Source organism: Arachis ipaensis, chromosome B2 (genome assembly GCF_059453495.1).
Source record: "Arachis ipaensis isolate K30076 ecotype BB chromosome B2, ASM5945349v1, whole genome shotgun sequence".
Taxonomy (NCBI): Eukaryota; Viridiplantae; Streptophyta; class Magnoliopsida; order Fabales; family Fabaceae; genus Arachis; species Arachis ipaensis.
Window position 1 is genome coordinate 114,892,830 of NC_142437.1, and position 23,316 is coordinate 114,916,145.

Sequence of the window (23,316 nt, forward strand, 5' to 3'; positions counted from 1 at the left end):
TAATGCATTAATTTATTTCCCTATTATCGTCATAGTATAGGCGAATCAGCAGTCGAAAATAAAATCGACGAATATGGCGTCTATTTTATTATTTTAAATATCGACAACTTTGCCGTCGATAAATTTGAACGGTCTAGATTACCTTCTAAAATTGGATGAATGGTCTAAATTTAATCTATATAATAGACGCCATATGTGTTTTTTTTATATTAAAATCGACGAATGTGTCATCTATTTTATTATTTTAAATATCGACAACCCTGCCGTCGATAAATTTGAACGATCTAGATTACTTTCTAAAATGGAATGAACGGTCTAAATTTAATCTATATAATAGACGCTATATGTGTTGTTTTTTTATATTAAAATAAAAAATTTTGTCGTCTATTTTATTATTTAAAATATTGACACCTTTGCCGTCGATAAATTTGAATAAAATCGACAAACAGGTCGTCGATTTTTATCACTAAAAATACATTTTCTCAACTCCTGCTTCTAAAGTTCAGAAACGCATGTCTTCCCCAAATTCAAGCTAGGTATTTTTATCACTAAAAACGTTTTCTCTTCAACACCGCCTCCGTCCGACACCACCACTAGCGACCACCATCGCCTACCCTCTCTCTCTTCCTTCTTCTCTTTCTTCCCCATTTCTCCATTTCTTCGTTCCTGCGTGCGACACCCCTGTTCGTGGAGTCACCCTCTGTCCGCGTCTTCAAGCACCGACAAGCAACCACCAGCGGCGGCGACCTTCTGTGCCACCGCGACATCACCACCACCCCACCGCCTCTCCGTTCTTCTTCCTCCTTTCATCAATGCAGGTTCCTTTCCCCTGTTCCCTGTCTTTCTTTTCTTTATTTTCACTGCTTTTTAATTCTATTTTTAGAAATTTTGGTTAGGCTTAGGTTTGTTAAAACTTGTGTTTCTGGACTGAAATTGTTGTTGGCTGTATCTTTCTGAAATTACTGGGTTGAATGTTGCTTAGATTAAACTGAAATTTACTGTTTTGAACTCTGCACACCACATGTTCGGAGAAATGCCTGAATGGAATTTTTGTATGTAAGGCTTTATTATTATGATTATTATTAGGTTTATTTTTTCAATTTTATAACATTTTGATAGAGTAAAATAGTAAATAGTGAATTGTATCTAGCTAGGGAAGAATCTAATAACACATCGTTTGGGTAATGAGCTCGATGGAGTTCAATGGTTGGTACCACACTTTGGTAAAAGCTAAGGCACATTTTGTGTGGTCCGCTAGTTTTAGTTTGTACTTGAGACACACACACTTTTGGTGAAGAGTACTGTCAATAATGCACGATTGTTGATTATGCTTTGAATTTTGTACTTGCTTCTACTCCTATGAAGATTCACGTTATTACTTAATTATTGGTTCTTTCTCATTCATGCACTTTATGCAATTCACTTTTCTACATCTATGTATTAGTTATGGAAATGAATAAAAAGCTTTAATGAAAGTCTCCTTTTCCATCTTTTGAGGGCTTCAATTGAACTTTGTTACCCTAGAAAAGATTATCTAATTATGTCAATAAAAGTAAAGAGCAGCTTTTTTGAAGAAGCATAAAGATGAATTTTCCTCATGATTCAGATAGACCATAGCTTATAATAAAAAATTAAGAAAAACGAATCTAGTAGTGGTGTTGGAAAACTTGATAAATATGAGATAAAATTTATAAAGCTGTAGAAAGAGAAATCTGAATCTAATTTAGATGAGGAAAAGGTTGTTCTACAAGGAAAGTATTTGCATATTTTTTATTCTTTATAATATATATAATGCATGATAAAAAAATAACATCATCAATCATCCATTCTTTACTTTTTGTTGTTTGCTAAGGAAGAAGGCAAATTTTACTTCACGTGAAGAAAATGATGCATATAGAAGAGAGTACCCTTAGATCTAATACTTCTAATTTTTGTAGTGATATTCTATAGCTTTTTTTGCGTACTTGAACATTGATGGTGAAGAGGATGGCTTTGGAAATATGAAGGAAGACAAGGGTAGTTTGGGAAGTGAGCAGAAAAATATTAGATGCATCATTTGTTATTAGATTTATGGTACTCCTATATATTATGGGAAAACAAATTCAATTAGCATGTACATTATTGAGAAGAAAAACTGCTATCATATCAAAATCTGTGTTATAAAACTTACATCACAAACACAATCATGCCTTATTGCCTTATAACTTAAATAATAACCAAGTCTATCCAAGATATCAATTCCCTTCAACAGAACAGAACTATGAGCGACTCAGTCGTGAAACTTGTATTAGCAATGGCTAAAGCATATTGTATCCGTGTTAATGACCTATGCATTTTGTTCTGTTTTCCTTTTGAAATCTGGCACAAATCTATTGGCTCTTTGGATTCCATCCTCATTTTTATTAATAACAGTCTCAAGACAAAAATATAAAAATATTAAAATGATTATTTTTCTATTGTTTCAATACCTTATAGTTTATATAGTATTTTAACGTGACTTTCATTTCTTCTCAAACATTTAGAGTTATATCTATAGATTGCAATGATTCCCTGTTCCTAACTATATATTTTGATTTTCTAACAACAACATATACATTTGAAGCAGCTTTCTTAAAAGATTCCCTCTCTCTCTGGTGCTGCAAAGTTAGGATTTCCTATGACCAGGTACACTACCCTTTTCATTTCTTTAATTATTGCTTGCTGTAATTTCAGCTCAGGTATTAGCAATTGCCAACTTCTGCTTATTCTTCATGTGTTGATTGCTTGCTTGATTTCTTGTTAGCTAGTTTTAAGTTTGTTGGAATTTGAAATTCGGTTACTGATTAAGCATTTTGTTACTAGCTGATTCTGTTTTCTGGTTTAGCTTCTTGGAGCTTAGTTAGTTTTCTGCTTCTTTGTGAAGTATGAGGAATCATCAATATTGAAAGAATATTCAGTTTTCTACTACCGAACTCAAGATTCTGATATACTCTTTTGCAATATTTGATATTTCTATGCAGCATTTCACAGTGGGAATTGTAGTGGTGTGGGTCAATAGAATCTTTTGATCAAAGAAACAATAGTGGAGTATTTGGTTCTTCATCATATACACTATCACAAAGTATTGGTAGAGTTTAAGACTCCCAAAAAAGCTATTCAAGGTTTAACCTTCTACTTTTTTATCTGTATCTGCTGTGAGATAATTGATTTCAAAGGTGTATTTTTCTGGACATCCCTGCAACTGCAAGTGTTGGTTGTTTTTGCTTCTACTTTTAAGTCTTTGCGTGAAGTAATAATGAATGAGTTAATGAAACTAACATAAGTGGAAAGGGGTGTATAGTGATATTAATGTCTCCGATGGAGGCAACCACCAGATCCTACATGTCCTGATTGAGATCACGGTGGTGGGGCCTCAATCACTGAATCTCCCAAGTAACGTTAAAGAACACCAATTTTTTAATAAACTCTCTTCTGCTTCATTTGATTATTAAAGCCTAATATTGTTGAAGTTTACCCCTGCTGCGATCCATGTGCAAACCTTTTATTTGAATTTCAATCTGCACAAACATCAAACATGACACCCATTGGATTCTCGACAATATTACTATTAAACTTGTGACTAGCCCAATCATGTGTAGTTGTGTACAAAGTTATGCATATCTATTATTATGCTTCTCTGTTTCACTTTTTTTTAATTATTTTCTGTGTGGTATGAGAGAGAGAGAGAGAGAGTGAGAGAGAGAGAGAGAGGGTGGGTAGGTTTGTTTGAGTGTGGTGTTAGTGTTGAGAGAGCGTAGCTGTCTGTCTGCTTGCTTGCTTTTCCCTAATTTATGACTAAAAGTGACTTATGAGAGAGAGCAAGTGTGTGTGTATATGTGCAACTGTGCATTGCAAATTGAAACTAGTTGCAGGATAAAGCTTAAATTATCTTTAGATTTTGCTTAAATTATGATTACAAAGTAAACCAAAAGTACTAGATTAGTCGTATTCTTGTCCTTTAAATTGATGGCTTATATATAATTGTACCATAGACCTAAAGTTGTGGCTTTTGAGCTCTGAAGGATCATGTCCACAATCTAAATTAATAGCTTTCTTTAATTTAATTATTACCTTAATTTTTTCAACATTGTCTTAGATGAAACTAGGCACTCAACTCGAACTAGAAAAAAGATCAGCATATTTAGATGATTTTCACTACATGATTGTATTATCTAAACCTCATTATTATTTTTCGTTTTATCCTAATATTTTACATAATTTTGCTATTAGAGAGAATTCTGATATCTTTAGATTATTATTACTTGTTAAACTCAGCATTACTTGTTATTTATTTGTCAGCAAAATAAATTTGTATCTGTTCAGAGGCTAAATTTTATTCAAATGATTTTTTTAAAATAGAAATGCTTTGACATTATTGATACGGAAGAGGATGATATCTATCAAGCTTGGAGGTTTAGGGCTGCCAAGCGCTTGCGAGGTATGCTCCATGCCATTCGCAAAAAAGGTGCCCGTCCATATTGGATCCCACCAGAAGTTCTTGGTGAATTGATGAGACGTTGGAACACTGATGCCTATAGACAATTACAGGTGAGAAATACAGCTACCAGGAAATCGACTCGAGGTACTTCTCTTCACACTGCAGGAGGCACCACCTTTCCAGAAGCGAGGTTACGCTTGGTAAGTTGCTTATAGAATTTGTAATTTATATTTATATTATACAGAATTTGAATATAAATTGATAAAATAAATAATATGTATTTGCATGCACTATACATAGAAAGGACACAGTAGATAGCCTGCTTTATAATTCCTACTAATTATTAGATATTAGATTTAGAAAAAATAAATAAATAAATAAGTGTTTCCATTGTGTCGTTTACCTGGTAATTGGTATGTGAAAATATACAACTATACAAGGAAGCGTTAATGATATTAGTGTTCACTTCAATGTGGATGATGAAAATATGATACTTTCAAATGATTGATGAAAATATGATACTTCCAAATCCCTGGTGGTGTTCAAACAAGGTTGTCCCTGATCTAGGCCTCGGTCAATTCTCGCAGCTTCCTAATAGCCAAGTTCCCGGCGAGTTCGATGCACTGGAACCAGGTAGGAGGCATCATGTGAATCTAGAGTAGTCCGGGGCCTATGATTCACTTCCTTGGTCACTTAATGCACTTAATGCACTTCATGGGAACATGTGCTACTTGATTGCTGTTGCTATTTTTAATTCAGTTGTGAAACTTTCAGCCACTAAATCAATCATCTAAGAGTAGACATTGTTGCTGTCTTTCTACATGGGTATGGCATTACTACCACATATAGAAGTAAAGAATTTGTTCTTTAGTTCAGTTTTTGTTTAGGTACCAATTGTTTATTCAAGCTATTCCCTTGCATTTTGATTGTTTTTTCTTCCCTTCCCTTTAGTTATCAAAACTAAATACATCTCCTGAAGTTGCATTGATTTTCATGAGGTTTATCATTAGTAGTAAGGTTCTGCACGAATTTTCTTGCTTATTTTATATCCAAATTCTCTGCATATGTAGATATGATTGAATTGGTTATTTGGTTATGCTTTGGTAAGCCTTAATCAATAGAGAGTGAAATCCGTTCTTAATAATGATCTTGATCTAGTTTCTTCTTGAATTGATGCAAACTGCTGAGTTTTATTTTCTGCTTAATCAATTGCTTAGTACAATACATCCCATATTACATGATAACTTGGTTACATTATGTAGAATCATTCGCTTGGAAGACAATCACGTATGGATGAGTTTTTTGAGCACACTCATACTCGCAAAGAGGATAGGACTCAATGGGTTGATGAACACTCCCAAAAGACAAAGGTAACTTACCTTTATTAATTGTAACTATTTTGTTATCTAATTGTTATACATTATTAATACTTATAGTAGTTTATCAATCATTTCTCCTCATTGTAGGATATATTTCAAGAGTGTATGTTTCAGGCTGAGCAAGAGCGGCAGGCTGCTATAGAGGCTGGTGTAATTGATCCACCGCCTGTCTCTGAGAAAAGCATATGGATTGAGACATTGGGTGGAAAACGAAGAGGTAGGGTATATGGCATGGGTGAGGTAAGGAACTCTTCCATGGTGCGGCCTCGAGTTGATGGGCCAACCACGACCACCAGCGCTGATGTTTTGGATCTTAGAGAACGAATCATAATACTCAATAGGGAAGTTGAACAACATGCCGCTAAATATAGAGAGCTTGAAGACCACTACCAAAGGGAGAAAAGAGAGTGGCAACAGACTGTTGAATCCTTGCGTGAGGATCTCAACACCAGTAACTCACAGATGGATCAATTTAGTCATCAGTTGAGCAGTTTGACTGAGTATGTGAGAGCCATGGGTCCTAGTAGTTCTGGATCACGTGTTCCCCCACCTCCTCCTTTTATTTTCCCAAGCTCTCAGAAAAGCACAGCCCCAGCCCCAGGTAGAAAACTCCCACCTATTCTGCAGCGACCAGGACAACCACAGAGTTCTCAAAGGGAGGATGATTCTGACGATTTTGATGACTCAGATGATTATTTAGACGAGTATGAGTAGGTTATTTAATTACTTTACTTTGAATATTTTATATTATTAGTAGATTGCAATTTAAACGAATATAACTCTAAGTTTAGTTATTTATCTTGTCTTGAGTCTTTATGTTAGAGGGTTATTTATTATTTTGATATGTTTGTAAACTCATTATCTAATATTTAGTATAAATTTTATTTTTATATTTAAAAGTTTATTTGTCTTGTTATCTAATATTCTGTTTAAATTTTATTTTTATATTTAAAAGTTTATTTGTATTAACGGTTTACTATTTTTCAAATAGAAAAAATAATAAAACATATAACTATTAAAATCGACGGCAAAGTTGTCGCTTTTAAAAGTTAAAATACACAAATCTAAATAATTAAATCGATGGCAAAGATGTCGATTTTATTCAAGCACATATCGACGGCCTTGACGTCGATTTTATTAAACATATTATAGACAAAAGTGTTGTTGATTTTATTGAGTTAAATATCGACACAAAGGCTGTCGATTTTATTGAATAAATTATCGACAAAGAGGACGTCGATTTTAAATAATAATATCGACGGCAATGTTGTCGATTTTATTAAGAATGTAAAATTCTCACACCCATATTACAGACGGAACTGACGTCGATTTTATTAAATTATTATCGACGGTCATGAAAGCCGTCGATTTTATTAGCATTTTGAAAAACCGACAGGCTTTATAGCGACCAACTGCGCTGTCTATTTTGCCGTCGAATTTCAATATTATCGACGGCTAAGCCGTCGATTTGGCCGTCGATTTTAACAACGTTTCTTGTAGTGAGTTTAACAATTAGACATAATTATGGGCCATTATGATAGTTTCATCCAAATTATTTTGTTAAGTATTTATACAAGGCCTATTACCATGGCCATTAAGTCTATATTTTATCCAACAAACTACATAATAATATGTATGTGAGATTATTGTACAATATCTAGTAATATATATGCATCACGTATTTCTTGAAAAATGCTACACTCACAACAAAACCACTAGAAGGATGATTTGCCAAAAAAAAATCAAAACCAATACGTGAATGATGTTTTATACTAAATTATTTTTCATGACAATTAAATGTAAACAAATTAAAATTTTGCTAGATGAAAGCTTTTGGAAGACCAACAAATTAAATGTATGCATGTGTTGTTGATTCTGTAGTTTGGAATGATAGTAATTTTCATGTCTAATGGTCTCAGTAAAATAAATACGGTGAAAAGATCTCAAGAAAAGTGTGTGTGTGTGTGTTTTTTTTAAGTATTATATTTATTGATGAAAAATAGTACTTTAAAAAAGTGGATGTTCAGTAATTTCATAACATACTCAACGTAGTATCTCTAGTAATCATAGCCAATATGAATATTTTAATGTTATAACTTTTGTTTTTTTTTATCTAAATTTAAAACTTATAATTATATTGAACCACTAGCAAGGATGAAATCAAAGTGTTTAAAGATAAATTAATTATCATTAATTGCCAACATAATTAATCAAAAGACAGTTATTAATAATTAATAATATTATTCAAACTAATTTTTATAATAATAAATTGAGCAACATATAGAAGATAAAATTCTAACATTGGAAACTATGTTTTTAATCGATTTTTTTTTAAATATCTCTATCTTTTAACTAGGATGACAATACTCGAATTTACGAATATTCACCCCGTACTGGATGAATTTTTACCGGAGTGAGATCTTAGACGAAGAGGGATGAAATCAAATTTAAATAATTCTCGTCTTGTCATATACATAATATATGTAAAATAATTAATAATATTGTATAATATTCAAGTTTTTATTTTAATTTATATTATGTATAAGATGATAATTATATAAATTTTAAAATTTAATTTTATTTGTTAAATTTTAATAATTATACAAACGAGATAGATACTTAAATTAAAATTCAATTTTTTACTACTTACAAGTAGAAGCGGAACAAATTTTATGAAAATTATTATAAAATAAAAAAAATTAAATATATAGGACAAAAACCCAATCCTATTCCTCTATTGTCACCCTACTTTCAACCGTAACAACTTCATCATTCCTCGCTCTCTATTTTGTCATTGATTATTAGTTATAAAAAAGTTAGTTTTTTAGAGAGACTAATTAATACCATGCTTAATGTTGAGTGGTAATAATAAAACATGAACCGCCACGACATTATAAAACTACAAGAAATCCGGTAGTTAGCGGCGGAAATTTAGCAGCGGTTTCTAGAAACCGCTGCTAAATACTATTTGGCAGCGGTTAGCACGACGGATTTGGATGTGGCTACTAAAAGCGTAGCATTTTGCAGCGGTTTTGCTTTAACCGCCACAAAATGTCACTAGGCAAATGTACTTTGATGAGCTTTTTGCAGCGGTTCTCTCTCAACCGCTGCAATATATTTTTAAGTTGAAATTTCTTGTTTAAACATTGTCTTCTTATGTCTATTCAAGTTCCCGCTAATATTTATTTTTGGAAAACATGTTTCAAACACTTCAACTTAAATCAGTAAAAAAATTTTCAATTTTGTGTTACATAAAAAATAATTGATTAATTAAAAAAATATTATAAATCAATAACAAAAAACAAATTTATGAATCAGGTTTTCTATTTACGTCACCGAATAATAAGAGTATGTTGGACCAAGTTTTGTTTTTTATTTTTGTGTTTAACACGATCTATTTTTCCAATATGATAACATGTACACCCAGAGTTGATTGTTGCATTAGATTTCTGCTTATGCATTTCCTCAGTAGCTGATATTGGAATATTGAAATTTGGACACTAGTTGTATTCTATAAATTTTTAATGTGGTTTTATTTGCGGTTTAGTTTTCCTTTTTACTAATGTATTTGTTAGCCTTTTCTTAGTTCAGTGCGCTTAGTCAAGCTTATTTTGAATAACCCCTAATTTTTGCCAACAGGGGAAAAAAAAGGAACAAACTTTGAATAAACTTTCTCATCAGAAGCTATATTTGTTGCTTACATATGTTAATACATAATGAAAAATATGTATATATATATATATATATGAAAGGTGTATGAGTGAACTGTTTTGTCTATATACACCCACCACTTTGAATTCATTTAATTCCTAAAGGATATATATATATATATATATATTAAAAAGGTGTATGAGTGAACTGTTTTGTCTATATAGTTCAACCATTTTGAACTCATTTAATTCTTAAAGGATCTATATACACGTGCTTGCAAATGCACTTAATAATTAGTGAAATGTTTTGTCTATAGGTTATTGACATGTATGTATATGGACATGGTTCTTCAAGGAATTTCTCTGCTGCAATATTCATTGGTCCCTGTCCTTCCATAGGCATGGGTCTTTATTGATTTTTGCTTATCCATCGATCCTTTGTGATCGAAATGAAACCTTTTTTCTCTTTGTTGCTAATATGGGCCATGTATTTCTAATCTTTAATTATACCAATGCATGGTCCGTAATTACTTACAAATGACTAAACTCAACACTACTCAGTAAACTAAATTCATTGCAAGTACGAATAAAAGATGTAGCTTCGGATTCTTTTAATTTTTCAAAATTGCACATACTACAGAGAGCAACCTTTTTAGTAAGTTGAAAAATTTTAAGAGTCTTAATAAAATTACTGATTTTCAATCTTTATAGCTACTAGTTTCCCAGGTAAAATTACTGATTCTTTTAATTTTATTATGTATTTTTAAATAACTTAGTCAACATTAATATTTGTCTAATTTCGTTTCAGTTTTATAGTATTGTCAAATAAATTAATTTGAGCTTTTGTTACGTCTTTGAAATTGAATGGGGTGTTCATATTCAAAGCCTTCGTCAGAAAACTAGTGTTCAATTGCAGATTTGTTAGTTCGCATAAAGGGTAAAAGGGATGGGGTTGATCCAATCACGACCTTTGAAGGATTAGGTGTAAACTGTTTAATGTTGTTCTTTTATCATATAGATTATAAAAATTTTGGGGCTGTCCGTTACACTAATCAGTGTTACGAAACAAATAACAAGATGCCTCACACACACAGTTTCGATTGTTTGTGATTGCTAACTTCAAAAACCGCACATTTACTCAGTGTTTCTCAACCCACCTCCATTTTCAGGTTCTATTTTTAGTATGTGATTACTTCAAAAAATCTTACAACAAATAAATATCTTTCGAAAAAGTTCTTCCATCAGATAACGGTACCAAAGCATTCCTTACTTAAAAAGAAAACTTAGCTTATAATTTGCATTTTTTTAAGAAGTATGTGTGTAACAGCTGTCTGTTGGTGAAGGTTTGAGTGTTTTGTACTCTTGATTTTCTATTTTGTTCATATCTTACTAATTGTCTAATTACCTTATGTAGTTTAAAGGATTAATCAAATGTCTCGGAAACCTCGTTACACCGTTAGTAGTGCAGCCCGTACTGTTGCTGCCCCTGATAATCAAACCCAAGCTACTCTAGTGAGTTAAGCAATGCTAGCCTGAGCTGAGCATCCTAAAGTTCAATTGCATTTTAGGATAGATTTTTATTCAATTTAATTTGTGGGTATAGTAAAAAAGGTTGGTTGATGTACTACCTAATTTGTTTTTGTACACAAGGATGGAATCACGTATGCGGGAGCTAACACTTCAAGTGCACAGCGACGTGCTAGAGCGCCTCCACTTCCGCATTCCCGCAATAGTGGTCGACAATCTCGTGTTAATGCTGTGCCGTTTCGACCTCCGCGCAATAAAAGATGGTTGGCTTCGTCGAGTGACATGAGTGACACTCGAGCTCCTGCAATGCGCACGGAGAGTTGGGATCACATGAAGATGCAGATGTCTATTCAGAAGATGAAGACTATGACCCAGAGGCGGATGAGGTCGAGTCTTTTGATGATCATGTCGACGACTTGTTTGCCGCGCACGAAGCTGAACATCTAGGCAATGCTAACAGCAAAAAAAAGGACACCGATTTTTGGAAAGTTGATGTCATTGGTATTATTTTTTCTCGTATTTTAAGGATCATATTTAAAATTTTCTTGAATTATAATTCTCTCCGTAACTACAATGTTGTACACTTGTTTCCTCCGTTAGAAAACGGCGTGATAAAAAAGATGGATCTCACAGTTAAGGAGGCATTAGCACTTCCTCCTGGAAGGAAGATCGTACTCCACCGTAACAAGGAGATGCAACAAGTTGGTCAATCAGCTGGCTTATTAAGCGGGTTCTTGGGGAGTTTGGGGGCTGATTTTCAACAGTTACCAATTTGTGAAGAAAGCTGGAGGACAATGAACAAGGCTATCAAGGAGCACGTGTTTGACCAGTTTAAGGTAATTTTAGAGTTATTTTTGAATAGCAAGGCTTTAATACTGCTTGAAGTTGGATTTACGTCGATCAACTGTAATTCAATTGTAAAATTTTTCATTTTGTTTCTCTTAAATCGATAGAACAAGGGGAAGATTAATACGCACACACATGAATTTCAACCTTGGAAATTCATTGAAAATATATTAATATATGTTTGGGAATTCTATTTACCCCTCTCTAAATTAGAGGATAATTTACCCCTTGTGACATATCTTTACATTATTAACGGAAATAAAATTGATTGACTTATCATAATTATTTTTAACACTTAATCTAACTTAAATTTGGTTAATTTAAGTAATTAATCATGATCTAACTTTTTTGGTAAATTATAAAAAGTAGTAAAGAAATTAAAATTAATAATGATGTAAGTTACCGCATCATTGGACTATTTAATTAGTTCATCCTTTCACATCAAAATCTTAATATATGTAATCTTATGATAAGTTTTTTTTACTTAGGACTCATCATATTATTAGTTCATCCCTTCACATTTAGTAATGTAACTAATGATAATAATAATAATAAAACTTATAAACATCAACAGATTTATAAAAAAGCATCTAGCATAGAGAAGTATCCGTTAGCTAGCTATTATTTTTTGCTTTTTCTTAAATCAAATTGCTAAAAAAAAGAAAGTATAGTACACAGTTGCATTAGTGGAATCCGTTACCCAAATATTGAAGTTAACATGTCTCTATATAATTAAATTGTAATTCTTGATGAAGACAATTAACAGTTCAGATTTTATAAATTAACATTTCTCCTTTTATTAATTAAATTAACAGTTAATAGAATTTTATATTAACACTTAACTAATATGGGTGTATATTTATTCGTTGGAATCCACATGTTTCCATACATACTATCTAGAACTGCACTTGAAATGAAAAATTGAATAATTATTTTCTTTCACAATTTTCATGCACAATGCAAGGAAAAAAACTAATTTAAATTTGCTTAAATGTGAAAAGAGAATACAAAAATTTCATTACAGACGTGATTGGTTGATGATTTTGTGATTCGGTCCTCAGTATAGTACAGAAGGTCTTCATTATGCATCTTATTATGTTATGTGCTGTACAGGTATTAATTTCCTCACATTAAATAGTAAATTTCAATGTCTCTTTATTATTACTGAATCTAAGGCATGCAGATTAGAGAATATGGTTAACATGTATTGAATATATGTTACAGTAATATGATGAGTGCCATTACCAGCATCATTTGATTAGTTTGGAAATTAATTGAGCTTGATAGTTGAACTGTTTTGGGTATGAGCATTTGATTAGATTAACTAACAACCTATTGCAGGTTATATTTATTATTGTAAACCATGCTTGTATAAGCTAGAACCTACCAGAAAATAAACATAATACACCTTTACAAGTAATTTATGTATAATCAAATTATATGCAGAAATATTGTTACTTACTTAGAATGTATAAGCTAAGAAATTCAGGATGAATAGTTATATATAAGATTGAAATACATAGATTAAAAAGATAGCAAATACGTTATACTTACCATATACCATCATTAAGAATATTCTTCTTGTTTTCTGAATTTACATATTAAAGGGATCATCAAGAAGAGTAGTTTAATGATGGTGAAAATTTTGTAAGGGATTGCATCATCCACGTAAAAAAGATTGCAGAAAAAAATAGAAACCAATAAGAGTTAGATTAATGTGGTCGTTTTGGAACTCTACACCATGTGTAAGATTAGTAACATTAATTGATTTTGATTTACTTATTATGTGAAATATTTGCAGCGAGTGTTTCACTATGAGGACGATGAAAGAGGAAGAATAAAGCAGAGAATCATACAAAGGATAGGAAGAAACTGGAAGAACACAAGAAATAACTTGTTCCATAAGTTTTATGATAGTAGAAGGACATTTGAGCAAAATGCCAACCATAAACCATCAGGAATAGATGCAAATCACTGGAAGTGGTTTCTTGAATATCGGTTGAAGGATTCAACGAAGGTAACAAATATTCAATCAATTTTTCAGTCTATTCATTTTAAAACTCTCTGAATTATTGCTAGATATGCTGTATCTGTTGTGACAGTAGAAAAACTTCTACCCAAAATCCCTTTACCTTATGTTTTTTTCCTGAAATTGTTCATGGCTATTTCATGGACCTTAAAAGTATTAAATTATCCCATTCACTTTTATCTTTTTTTTTTTTATAGGAGAAGTGCAGAAAAAATGCTGCAAACCATGCAAAGCAACGTTACACACATACTGGAGGTTCTAAAATATTGGCCAGAAAAAGACACGAAGAAGTAATCAATAACAGTAATTCAGTTTTAGATTTTGGCTTAGTTTTTTGTAATATAAAGTTTTTTTTAACTATCATTGTGTCCACATGAATGTTATAGGAGCAACGACAGGGAAGACCTATTGGTAGAGGAGAGATATGGACCATGTCACATAAAAAACAGGATGGCACGTATATAAATGAAGATGCGCGTCTTGTTGGTGTAAGTCATGTTGTTTAATTTTTCAGTTTTCTTGTTGGATTTACAATTGTAGATCTGAAATTAGTTTAACTCCAAATATCACATGTATGCAGGAAGCAATTGAGCATATTGAGAGCCAAGACGCCTCCAGCAAGGAGCTTTCACAGAATGATTCCCTCGCACAAGTTCTTGGCAAGGAGCATCCAGGACGAGTTCGTGGAATGGGTTTCGGACCATGTCCCACTCAGTGTTTTCGTTATATTCCACAGCAGTCAGCCTCCAATGTGCAAGTTGAGGAGTATCAGAAGGAGATTGCAGAACTTAAGGCAGAGGCAGCAATACTAAAGGCAGAGGCAGCAGAGAAAAAGGCAAAGTCACAAACAATGGAAAATTTGTTAAGATACCTAATACAGCAACAAGGAGGTAATTTGCCTCCTGACATAGCTGCGGATCTGGAAGCTTTGGGAAGTACACCGACCGTATCCCGTGCAACATGATCTTGTGGCACTAATGATCTGAATGAAATATCATGGAGTCAAATCAATTGAAATAGAAAAACTTTGAATCTGAACACTTTTTTATTGTTTGCTGTGTAATGACCCTTGACTTTTTAATTTCTAGTTTACAAACTTTTTTATTGTTTGTTGTTTAATGACTTGTGAGTTTTTAATTTTTAGTATACAGACATTGATATACTGAAGACAAATTTCTCTTATGATGTTTGTTTCTTGTGTAAATATTTTTCAACTATTTTGTGTTTTTTAATTTGATTAGTTCTTTGTTGTTTTAATAAATTAAAGCAACTTACGAAGTGGAAAAATATAACAGGAATTAAAATAACAATTATATATGATAATTCGGATTTAAACAAAAAAAAACCATAATAATACATTTAGTAGCGGTTAAAAAGTCCGCTGCGATATTAAAACAACTGATTTTCGGAAAGTGAAATTTCGCAGCGGTTACTAACCGCTGCCATCTCCAAGTACTCTAGTTTATTGTTTAGTAGCGGTTATAACCGCCGCAAAAATATTTCGCGGCAAAATACCATCTTGTAGCGGTTATTCCAGCGGTTACTATTAACCGCTGCTAACCGTTTAACCGCACGCTATCTTCTAGCGGATTCACAACCGCTGCTATCTGCCGGTTCTCTTGTAGTAAATGAGAAAATTGATAAATCAATAAAATAAGAATTTAATTGTTTTTTATTTTGTAACTTATATCATGTATTAACTAAGGCTATCTTAATTTAATAATAATTAAATAATATTTTTTAATTTATCAATTTACTTATTTTAAAAGAGTTTAATTTCATTGATGATAAAAAATCTTCAAATCATTTTTATTATAAGTTAATTTGACAGATAAAATTTTTTTTTAATATACCAATACAAGAATGAAATAAATAATTTTATAATATGATATTAAAATTTGTATAATTAAAGTTATCATTATCAAAAGAATTTTTAAAAAATAATACAAAAGTTATTTTGATAAGTAAAATTTTTTTGTCTCAATTTAACTCCTAAAAATACAAATCATAGTTAGAATAAATAATTTTATAGATATCAAAATTTTTATAACCATAATGCATTTAAAGAGTTAATACTCATTTTGATTTTTGAATTTGTAGGCAATTCTCAATTTAGTCTTTAAATTTTTAATTATCTCTATTTACTTCTCAAACTTTACAAACGTGACTTACATTAGGCCTCGCACATAAATGTTAATAGAGTACTGGCATAGACCGTCAGATATCACGTTAGAACCTGAAAAATGATACAGTTTTTGTTTTGACGCTCAAATAGTCTAAAAATAACCCCATGCCAATTACTTTGGGAGGAAAAATTTCAATAAACACCACTTACGATATTATTTTTGGACTATTTAAGTGTCAAAATAAAAAAGATGTTTTATAGAGTCCAGTGTAGCATTTGGTTGTTCATGTCAGTGTCCCATTAATGTCTGTACGTCGAAAACTAAGTCATGTTTACAAAGTTTCGAAATTAAATAGAAGCAACTAAAATTTTAGGGACTAAATTGAAACTCATTTACAAGTTTAAGAATCAAATTGCGTATTATTCTGTACATAATTGTCAAAACTAAACCGATCAGACTATTAACTCACTAATTCAATCGGTAAATCACGAATTGAACCGTTTAAATTATAATTAATAAATATAAATTTAAAAAATATAACTTAATTTGTATATGTTATATATTTAAAAAAAGTATAATGAAAAGTAGTTTGGTTTAGTGGCCAACTGGACTGACCGCTTCACTAATTTTTTGATCGAACTTGTTAGTCTAGTCCAATTTTAGCACATATGAGCTTGCATTTAAAATTTGATTTTTTATTAAGAATAAAATATATTTTTCGTTTTTAAAATTTGTTAAAAATTTTAAAAGTATTCTAAGTTTTATTTTGTTTTAATTTTATCTTAAAAAATTTTAATATTAAAAAATTTAGGATTAATTTAACAATAATTTTATAGGAATAATTTTTATCAAAAGCAAATCGATATAATTGTCATGAATTATTGTTGAATTAATTTTAATTTTTTTTAAAATGTAGCTGTCAGAATATTTTTGATACAAATAAAAAATTTTAGAGATAAAATTAAAATAAAAATAAAACCTAAAATATGTTTAAAATTTTTTACAATTTTTAAAGAAAAAAAAAAAGGAGAGGGAGAGAGAGAGAATTTTCCACCCAGCAGGCAACGATTGATGATATATCGTTTTTCCGGTTCGTGCTTCGCCCTCAAAGTTTGAGAAGCCTTGACCTCACGTGTCAGTGTCTGAAGCTTTCTATGATCATCGGATTCAAATGATTTTGGACACAATTCGCTTCCTCAAATCCTTCGATTTCCCCTCATAAAGGTCACTTTCCATTTTCACCCTTTATTCTCTGTTTTCCCCTTCTATTTTCCCATTATTATGCTTCTTCAGAGGTTGATACTTGATGCCAAACCTCTTATGTTGACCCTTTTATTGAATCTTTATATTTGAATGCTTTTTTTGCTTACCCTTTATATGTTCCACTGCAAAAATCAATGGAAGTTTGGAACCAGTTTGCTGGATTTGTTTGTGCCTCTTTTGTGTGTGTGTGTAAATGAATTGTTATTGATACTCTACCATTTTATGGTAGTGAGGAACTTGGAGTTTTGATTTGAAGTTGATGGATAAAGCTCTGATATTCCAACATTGGTATGAAAATTTGGTTATGATTAGAATCCTTGTTGATTTGTTTACTATACTGTGGAAATTGTTTGCATTGTTTAGTCAAAATTACCATTAGGATTTGATAATCTTATCATACTGATTCCAGATTCCTGATGTTTGATGTAGATTAGAGAAATCTTAAGGAAATAAGTTTGTAATTTTACAGTCAGTAGTTACCTTTGTCTTTCTGATAGGCATTCAATCCAATACAAACAAATGCATTTTTTTTACATATAGAAGAAAACTATAAAAGAAAAAAGAAAATAAGCTTTTTGAGGAAGCGTTCTCTTATTCATTATCTAGTATTCTTGTTATTTTTAAACATTATGAGGTAAAACATAAATATGAGAAACACTGAGGTAAACATAAATATGAGATATGGAAAGATACTTCGCTATGAAATCCGACCAAGTTTCTAATGCGTTTTCCCAACAGTCCTATATGATTGTTAGGAATGAATGGTAAAATGTAAAACACAATAGAAGGAAAGATTGAAGCATACTGAAATTCAGTAAATTGAAAATTCTCCATTCTCATTTGGAAGACCTGTCCTTTGTATGCTATATTTAGCATTTAGTGAATAGGACATGATCTGGCACCATGTATTAGTTGGAGTTTTACATTCAAACAAGTGTAACTTCAATAATATGGTTTGAATTTTGATTGTGTAATTTTTAAGATTTCGAGTCATAAGAATGAGAAATGTTGACTACTATATGTTAGGGACCATAATCATATAACTATCTCTAAATCTAGTACCATTCCTTGATGAAATTTTCCTTGGAGCTTTGAGTGCGTAATCATAAGAACTGATATGGATTAAGGAATATTCAATGAATTAATGCATTAACTTGCAACATTGCCCCAGAAAATTGAGGTCTTATGATACATTTTTTCCATGTCTCTTTCAACAACAGTAATTTGTTCTTTTTGTTGTGTTAGAAACTTGTATTATTATCTTAGAATATTATATATGCTTTTGTATGACACTGAGTTTATTAGTCTGTGATATCTTAATTTTATAGGCAAAAGCGCATAATCATTTGGATTTTCTGAAGTCAAGAATGAATATAGGAATGGCATCATTAACTCAAACTCATTATCATATACACACATCAACTAACAGGAAGGAACATCATAGAAGCCTGATATTATTAAACTCTGGAAAAGCATTTCAACTCCAGGGACTTAGTTTTCCTCGTACTCGAATAAAAGAATCAAGCATATGCTGCACAAAGTTGACTCCGTGGGAGCCGTCACCTTTCACTTATGCTCCTACAGATAATCAGAGTGATAAGTTCTTGCCGAGTTCGGCCAATATATTTGAAACTCTTGATCCTAGTAAAACAGCTGAATCGATTACAGAAAATGCCGAAGCATCTGCAGAGACTGAGAATCACTCAGGCATGCAATTTCAGCTTTTCAAGTGGCCTATGTGGCTTCTAGGTCCTTCTGTTCTCCTTGCAACCGGCATGGTGCCGACGTTATGGTTACCAATATCCTCAATCTTTCTTGGTCCCAATATAGCAAGCCTACTTTCCTTGGTTGGACTTGATTGCATCTTTAACCTCGGCGCAACCCTTTTTCTCCTCATGGCTGACTCTGTTTCGCGTCCGAAGAATCCAATGCAAGAATGCAACAGCAAGGCACCCTTCAGCTACCGGTTCTGGAACATAGTTGCTACTCTAACCGGATTCATCATCCCAATGTTGCTGATGTTTGGATCTGATAAGGGCATTCTGCAGCCTCAACTTCCTCTCATCTCATCGTTAGTTCTATTTGGACCTTATCTTCTTCTATTGTCAGTACAGGTTCTGACTGAGATACTGACTTGGCATTGGCAATCACCGGTCTGGCTCGTTACCCCGGTCATATACGAGTCCTACCGTGTTCTGCAGCTAATGAGGGGGTTGAAGCTTGGAGCCGAACTTGGTGTGCCGGCATGGATGATGCATACTATTAGAGGGCTGGTTTGCTGGTGGGTGCTAATTCTTGGTTTGCAGCTTATGAGGGTTGCTTGGTTTGCAGGTTTTAATGCTCGAGGCCAAAAGCAGCAATCGCCTTCGTCCAATACTTCGGCTGCTAATGGTGTTTACTGATTGCTGCAACATCAAATAACAAGAAAGAGACATTCTTATGGATTCAATAGATATGGTTTGAATTTCGTTATGGATGTTTTCAATCCTATGTGTAGTGATAGACTGATAGTGATACACATATAAATATAGCTAGTTAAACACATTAATGCTTCTTAGATTCAATACAAGAGTATCCTTTTACAATTCTTTTTGCTGTTCTTGTGTTATCTCTTAAAGTTGTGAACAAACTGATGGATTTGTTTGCACAAAAAGCTTGTGATAATGGAATGTGAATCATAAAGAAAAACTGTATTCTTTTTTCTTTTTATTTATTTGCAGGTAACAGGATAAGTCATATATTGTTAATTACTTGTTATTTTGGCTCTTCTAGGTTCCAGCTCCAATATGTGACCATGATTTTATACTTTGTATCTAGATTGAGCCTAGACATGAATTCCTTTTATCCTAAAAAATATGCTTTAGTTTTGTTAGTATCCTTGTCTTTTTATTTTTGTAGCAAAATCCCCATTCCTTGTGAAGTTGACCTGCTTTTGAATGTGTACTTTGATGAATTACACAACTATAGTAATGGACAAAGATTGAATTTTTTGAATTCCCTGTAAATGGAATGTTCATGATTTTTTAATGAATGAAATATGAAGGTGTTCATTTAAAATCGTTAAGAGTTACCAAACATTTATAAATTATAACAATTATTATATTTTCAAATGATGTAAACTTGCAAATATACCTCTCTTATGTTTAATACTGAACATTTAGAATGTAAATTGTTGCTCATATTTTGTTTTTTTTTTTTTTTTTTTTTGGTAAATGTTGCTCATATTTTGTTATTATTGAATTAAGTTACTCTCTTTCTTTGGTGTCCAATTAAATTAAACTAATCTAATACAACTTAAAAAATCAATTTGAAAAAAATAATCTGTTTTTGTATTTTTGGTCATCGGAAAAGAATTGTATGCATTTCTAAAACTTAGCATAGTATTCTATCATGGAACATGTGGCCCAATTTAACACTACAAGCCCAATTATATTTGTGGATCATAAGGGTTTTGTTTTTTGTTAGAGTAAAGTATCGTTTTTGTCCCCAAAGTTTGGGGTAAGTCCCAGAATTGTCCCTAACGTTTCAATCGTCCTATTTAAGTCCTCAATGTTTCAAAATTGACTCAATGTTGTCCTGCCGTTAGGGATCCGTTAACGAAATTGACAGCAGGACAAAATTGAGACGATTTTGAAACGTTAGGGACTTAAATAAGACGAAAACGTTGGGACAAAAACGATACATAAAAATAAATTTTAATTTAATTTAATCTTTTAATAATATTAATTTTTTACTATACATAGTATTCAATTATTTTTTAATAACATATAATAAGTAAATTACACTTAATCACATTACTTTCATTTTAAATAAATTTATTTTTTTATAATTTTAAAGAATTTTGATACATTAGAGACAAAAGTATAATTTATATTTTATTGTAAATATATATATATATATATTTCCGCAAGTTTATATACTAGTCATTCTACAAACATTTCATGATAACTAAAAATCTTTAAAAGTAAATTTATAAAAAATAATTTATTTAGAATGAAAGTAATATGATTAAGTGTAATTTACTTAGATGTAATTAAAAAATAATTGAATACTATGTATAGTAAAAACTTGATATAATTAAAATTTATTTCTATGTATCGTTTTTGTCTCCAACGTTTTCGTCCTATTTAAGTCCCTAACGTTTCAAAATCGTCTCAATTTTGTCCTGCCGTCAATTTTGTTAAGGGATCCGTAACAGCAGAACAACATTGAGTCAATTTTAAAATATTAGAGACTTAAATAGGACGATTGAAACGTTAGGAACAACTTTAAAACTTATTCCAAACGTTGGGATAAAAACGATACTTTACTCTTTTTCTTATAATCACAAAACTTTTTAGCTTTTATGTTAGAAGAATTTCAGTGTGTGTTTAGTTGAAAGTTCGTTTTCAAAATTCCTAAAAAATATTCTCAGAAATATCAAATATTACATTCAATTAAATCCTCTTCCCCCCAATTTCAAACTCATGTGAAAGGTGGGTTTGCCCATTATTTTCCTATGGGCTTATGGGAATGTTTTCAGTAAAATAAAATTACTACTTTACCTTATTTATATAAACATAAGAGTTAAATATCAAATTCATCCCTGAAAGATACCTCGATCTCCATATTAGTCCCCGAAAGATAAAGTTAATCAAAAGAATCCCCGAAAGTTACCCAAGTTAATCACGTTTGTCCTTCCGTCAACTCCGTCGGTGACCTGGCTAACGTCTGCTGAGGTGTGTCGTTAGCTTCCAACGTGGAGGAGGCCAACGTGTCATAATGTATTGCTGACAAGGTAAGTTTGGAAAAACAGTTCAAATCAGTCCCTAATTGTTTGAAACCTAATCCTAATTTCGATGATAAATACGTCGCCTTCAGCAATAAAAGGGCCATATGCCTGGGTTAGTGTTGAAATTGCTGGTTTGGGGGTGAAGATGGAGGCAGGAAATGGAGGCCATGGAGGTGGTGTGTCGTTCTTCTCGAACGGCAGTAACGGTTCCAGCGCTTAAATGCGAACCAGGAGGAAAACCCATGAGGAATCATGTTTCTGCGGGTTGAAGGCTGCGTTGAGAAAATCTGGGACAGCAGAAAACCAGATAGACTATTTCGTGCATGTCCAAGGTACCGGGTGAGTGTTGCGTAAGAAGTTAAAGGTTTTCCATGTTGTTTTGTGCTTTGGGGTTTTATTCAGATTTTTCTTTTCTGATTCTTGAATTCGCAGAAGGGCAGTCACTGCAATTACTTTAAGTGGGTTGACGATGATGAGTATGAAGTGGTGGGCGAAGGTGGAACAAAGAAAGATTACGGGGCTGGGCTGCAAGTTGAAAGTGACTATGATGAATGGAGGTTGAAGGTGGCATGGAGACTGGGCAGTTTGGAAGCTGAAGTAAAATCATTGAAAATATTAATAGTTTTCCTGTTTGTGGTAGTAGTCCTTAATGTAATGGTTTGTTGTTTGTTATCTAGTTCCAAGTAAAACAAAATGTGTTGATATGTCATGCTGTAAGGAGAGTAATTTGTTGAATGAGAATAGATGTTGCATTTGGTTATTTAAGATTAAGACTACACAATCCAATTCAAAGGTTCCAAACCAAATCGAATCACTATTACAGAAAGATGTACTAAGGAATGAACAAAATCAGTAGTCAAAGTACTCTTAAACATTGAGTTGCCATGGAAGGCTAGTTGTCACATTGTCTTAAGGAGCAAAATAAAAAGGTTTTACATGAGGATACAAACCACAGCAAAGTATGCTAGACAAAATAAAAGGGCATAGTACAACTTTCAATTACATAGATAACCAAAATGTTGATAATGGAAGTTCAATTGCCCTGTGCAAAAAAACATAAAGTATCCTCACACAAAAACAAATTCAACCAGAATACATTTCAACACCAATCAAAGTCATTTATCAGTCTTTCTTGGGGGCTTGAAACCTAGAGTAGGAACGAAGGTCATAAAGTTGACAAGCTTCTTAGCAGTGGCTGAACTAGTCCCCTTAATTGTCTCAGCAGAGATAGCGAAAAGCCTGATATTCAAAATAGTTTCCACTTGGACA

The 23,316-nt window shown here is 32.1% G+C and overlaps 3 protein-coding genes across 4 annotated transcripts; all 3 read left to right on the forward strand.

Annotated features, from left to right (window-relative positions):
• Positions 1-4,458: 4,458 nt before the first annotated feature.
• LOC107627781 (uncharacterized) lies at positions 4,459-6,549 on the forward strand. The gene is made up of 3 exons (XM_016330607.2): positions 4,459-4,656; positions 5,719-5,826; positions 5,923-6,549. The coding sequence occupies exons 1-3, from the start codon at positions 4,459-4,461 to the stop codon at positions 6,547-6,549; spliced, it is 933 nt and encodes a 310-aa protein (XP_016186093.2).
• Positions 6,550-10,902: 4,353 nt separating this feature from the next.
• LOC107628519 (uncharacterized) lies at positions 10,903-15,108 on the forward strand. Its single transcript, XM_016331163.3, has 7 exons — positions 10,903-10,997; positions 11,136-11,513; positions 11,613-11,848; positions 13,660-13,875; positions 14,085-14,177; positions 14,274-14,375; positions 14,468-15,108. The coding sequence occupies exons 3-7, from the start codon at positions 11,633-11,635 to the stop codon at positions 14,849-14,851; spliced, it is 1,011 nt and encodes a 336-aa protein (XP_016186649.2). The 5' UTR covers positions 10,903-10,997; positions 11,136-11,513; positions 11,613-11,632; the 3' UTR covers positions 14,852-15,108.
• A 1,941-nt stretch (positions 15,109-17,049) lies between these two features.
• LOC107625896 (cytochrome P450 family protein) lies at positions 17,050-19,860 on the forward strand. Of its 2 annotated transcripts, XM_016328628.3 has the most exons (3): positions 17,080-17,237; positions 17,506-17,564; positions 18,605-19,860. In XM_016328628.3, exon 3 carries the CDS (start codon positions 18,644-18,646, stop codon positions 19,676-19,678), a length of 1,035 nt encoding a protein of 344 aa, XP_016184114.1. In that variant the 5' UTR covers positions 17,080-17,237; positions 17,506-17,564; positions 18,605-18,643; the 3' UTR covers positions 19,679-19,860. The 2 variants fall into 2 exon arrangements, with proteins under 2 accessions (XP_016184113.1, XP_016184114.1); XM_016328627.3 differs by lacking the exon at positions 17,506-17,564 and having other exon boundaries at positions 17,050-17,237.
• Positions 19,861-23,316: the final 3,456 nt, after the last annotated feature.

Excerpts from the sequence above, each read along its gene's own strand:
- LOC107628519 (XM_016331163.3), top strand. The coding sequence starts at position 11,633 with ATGGATCTCACAGTTAAGGAGGCATTAGCACTTCCTCCTGGAAGGAAG. Across the intron at positions 13,876-14,084 it reads GGTTGAAGGATTCAACGAAG|GAGAAGTGCAGAAAAAATGC; the intron begins GTAACAAATATT and ends TTTTTTTTATAG. Across the intron at positions 14,178-14,273 it reads CCAGAAAAAGACACGAAGAA|GAGCAACGACAGGGAAGACC; the intron begins GTAATCAATAAC and ends TGAATGTTATAG.
- LOC107625896 (XM_016328627.3), top strand. The coding sequence starts at position 18,644 with ATGAATATAGGAATGGCATCATTAACTCAAACTCATTATCATATACAC.
- LOC107627781 (XM_016330607.2), top strand. The coding sequence starts at position 4,459 with ATGCTCCATGCCATTCGCAAAAAAGGTGCCCGTCCATATTGGATCCCA. Across the intron at positions 4,657-5,718 it reads CAGAAGCGAGGTTACGCTTG|AATCATTCGCTTGGAAGACA; the intron begins GTAAGTTGCTTA and ends TACATTATGTAG. Across the intron at positions 5,827-5,922 it reads AACACTCCCAAAAGACAAAG|GATATATTTCAAGAGTGTAT; the intron begins GTAACTTACCTT and ends TCCTCATTGTAG.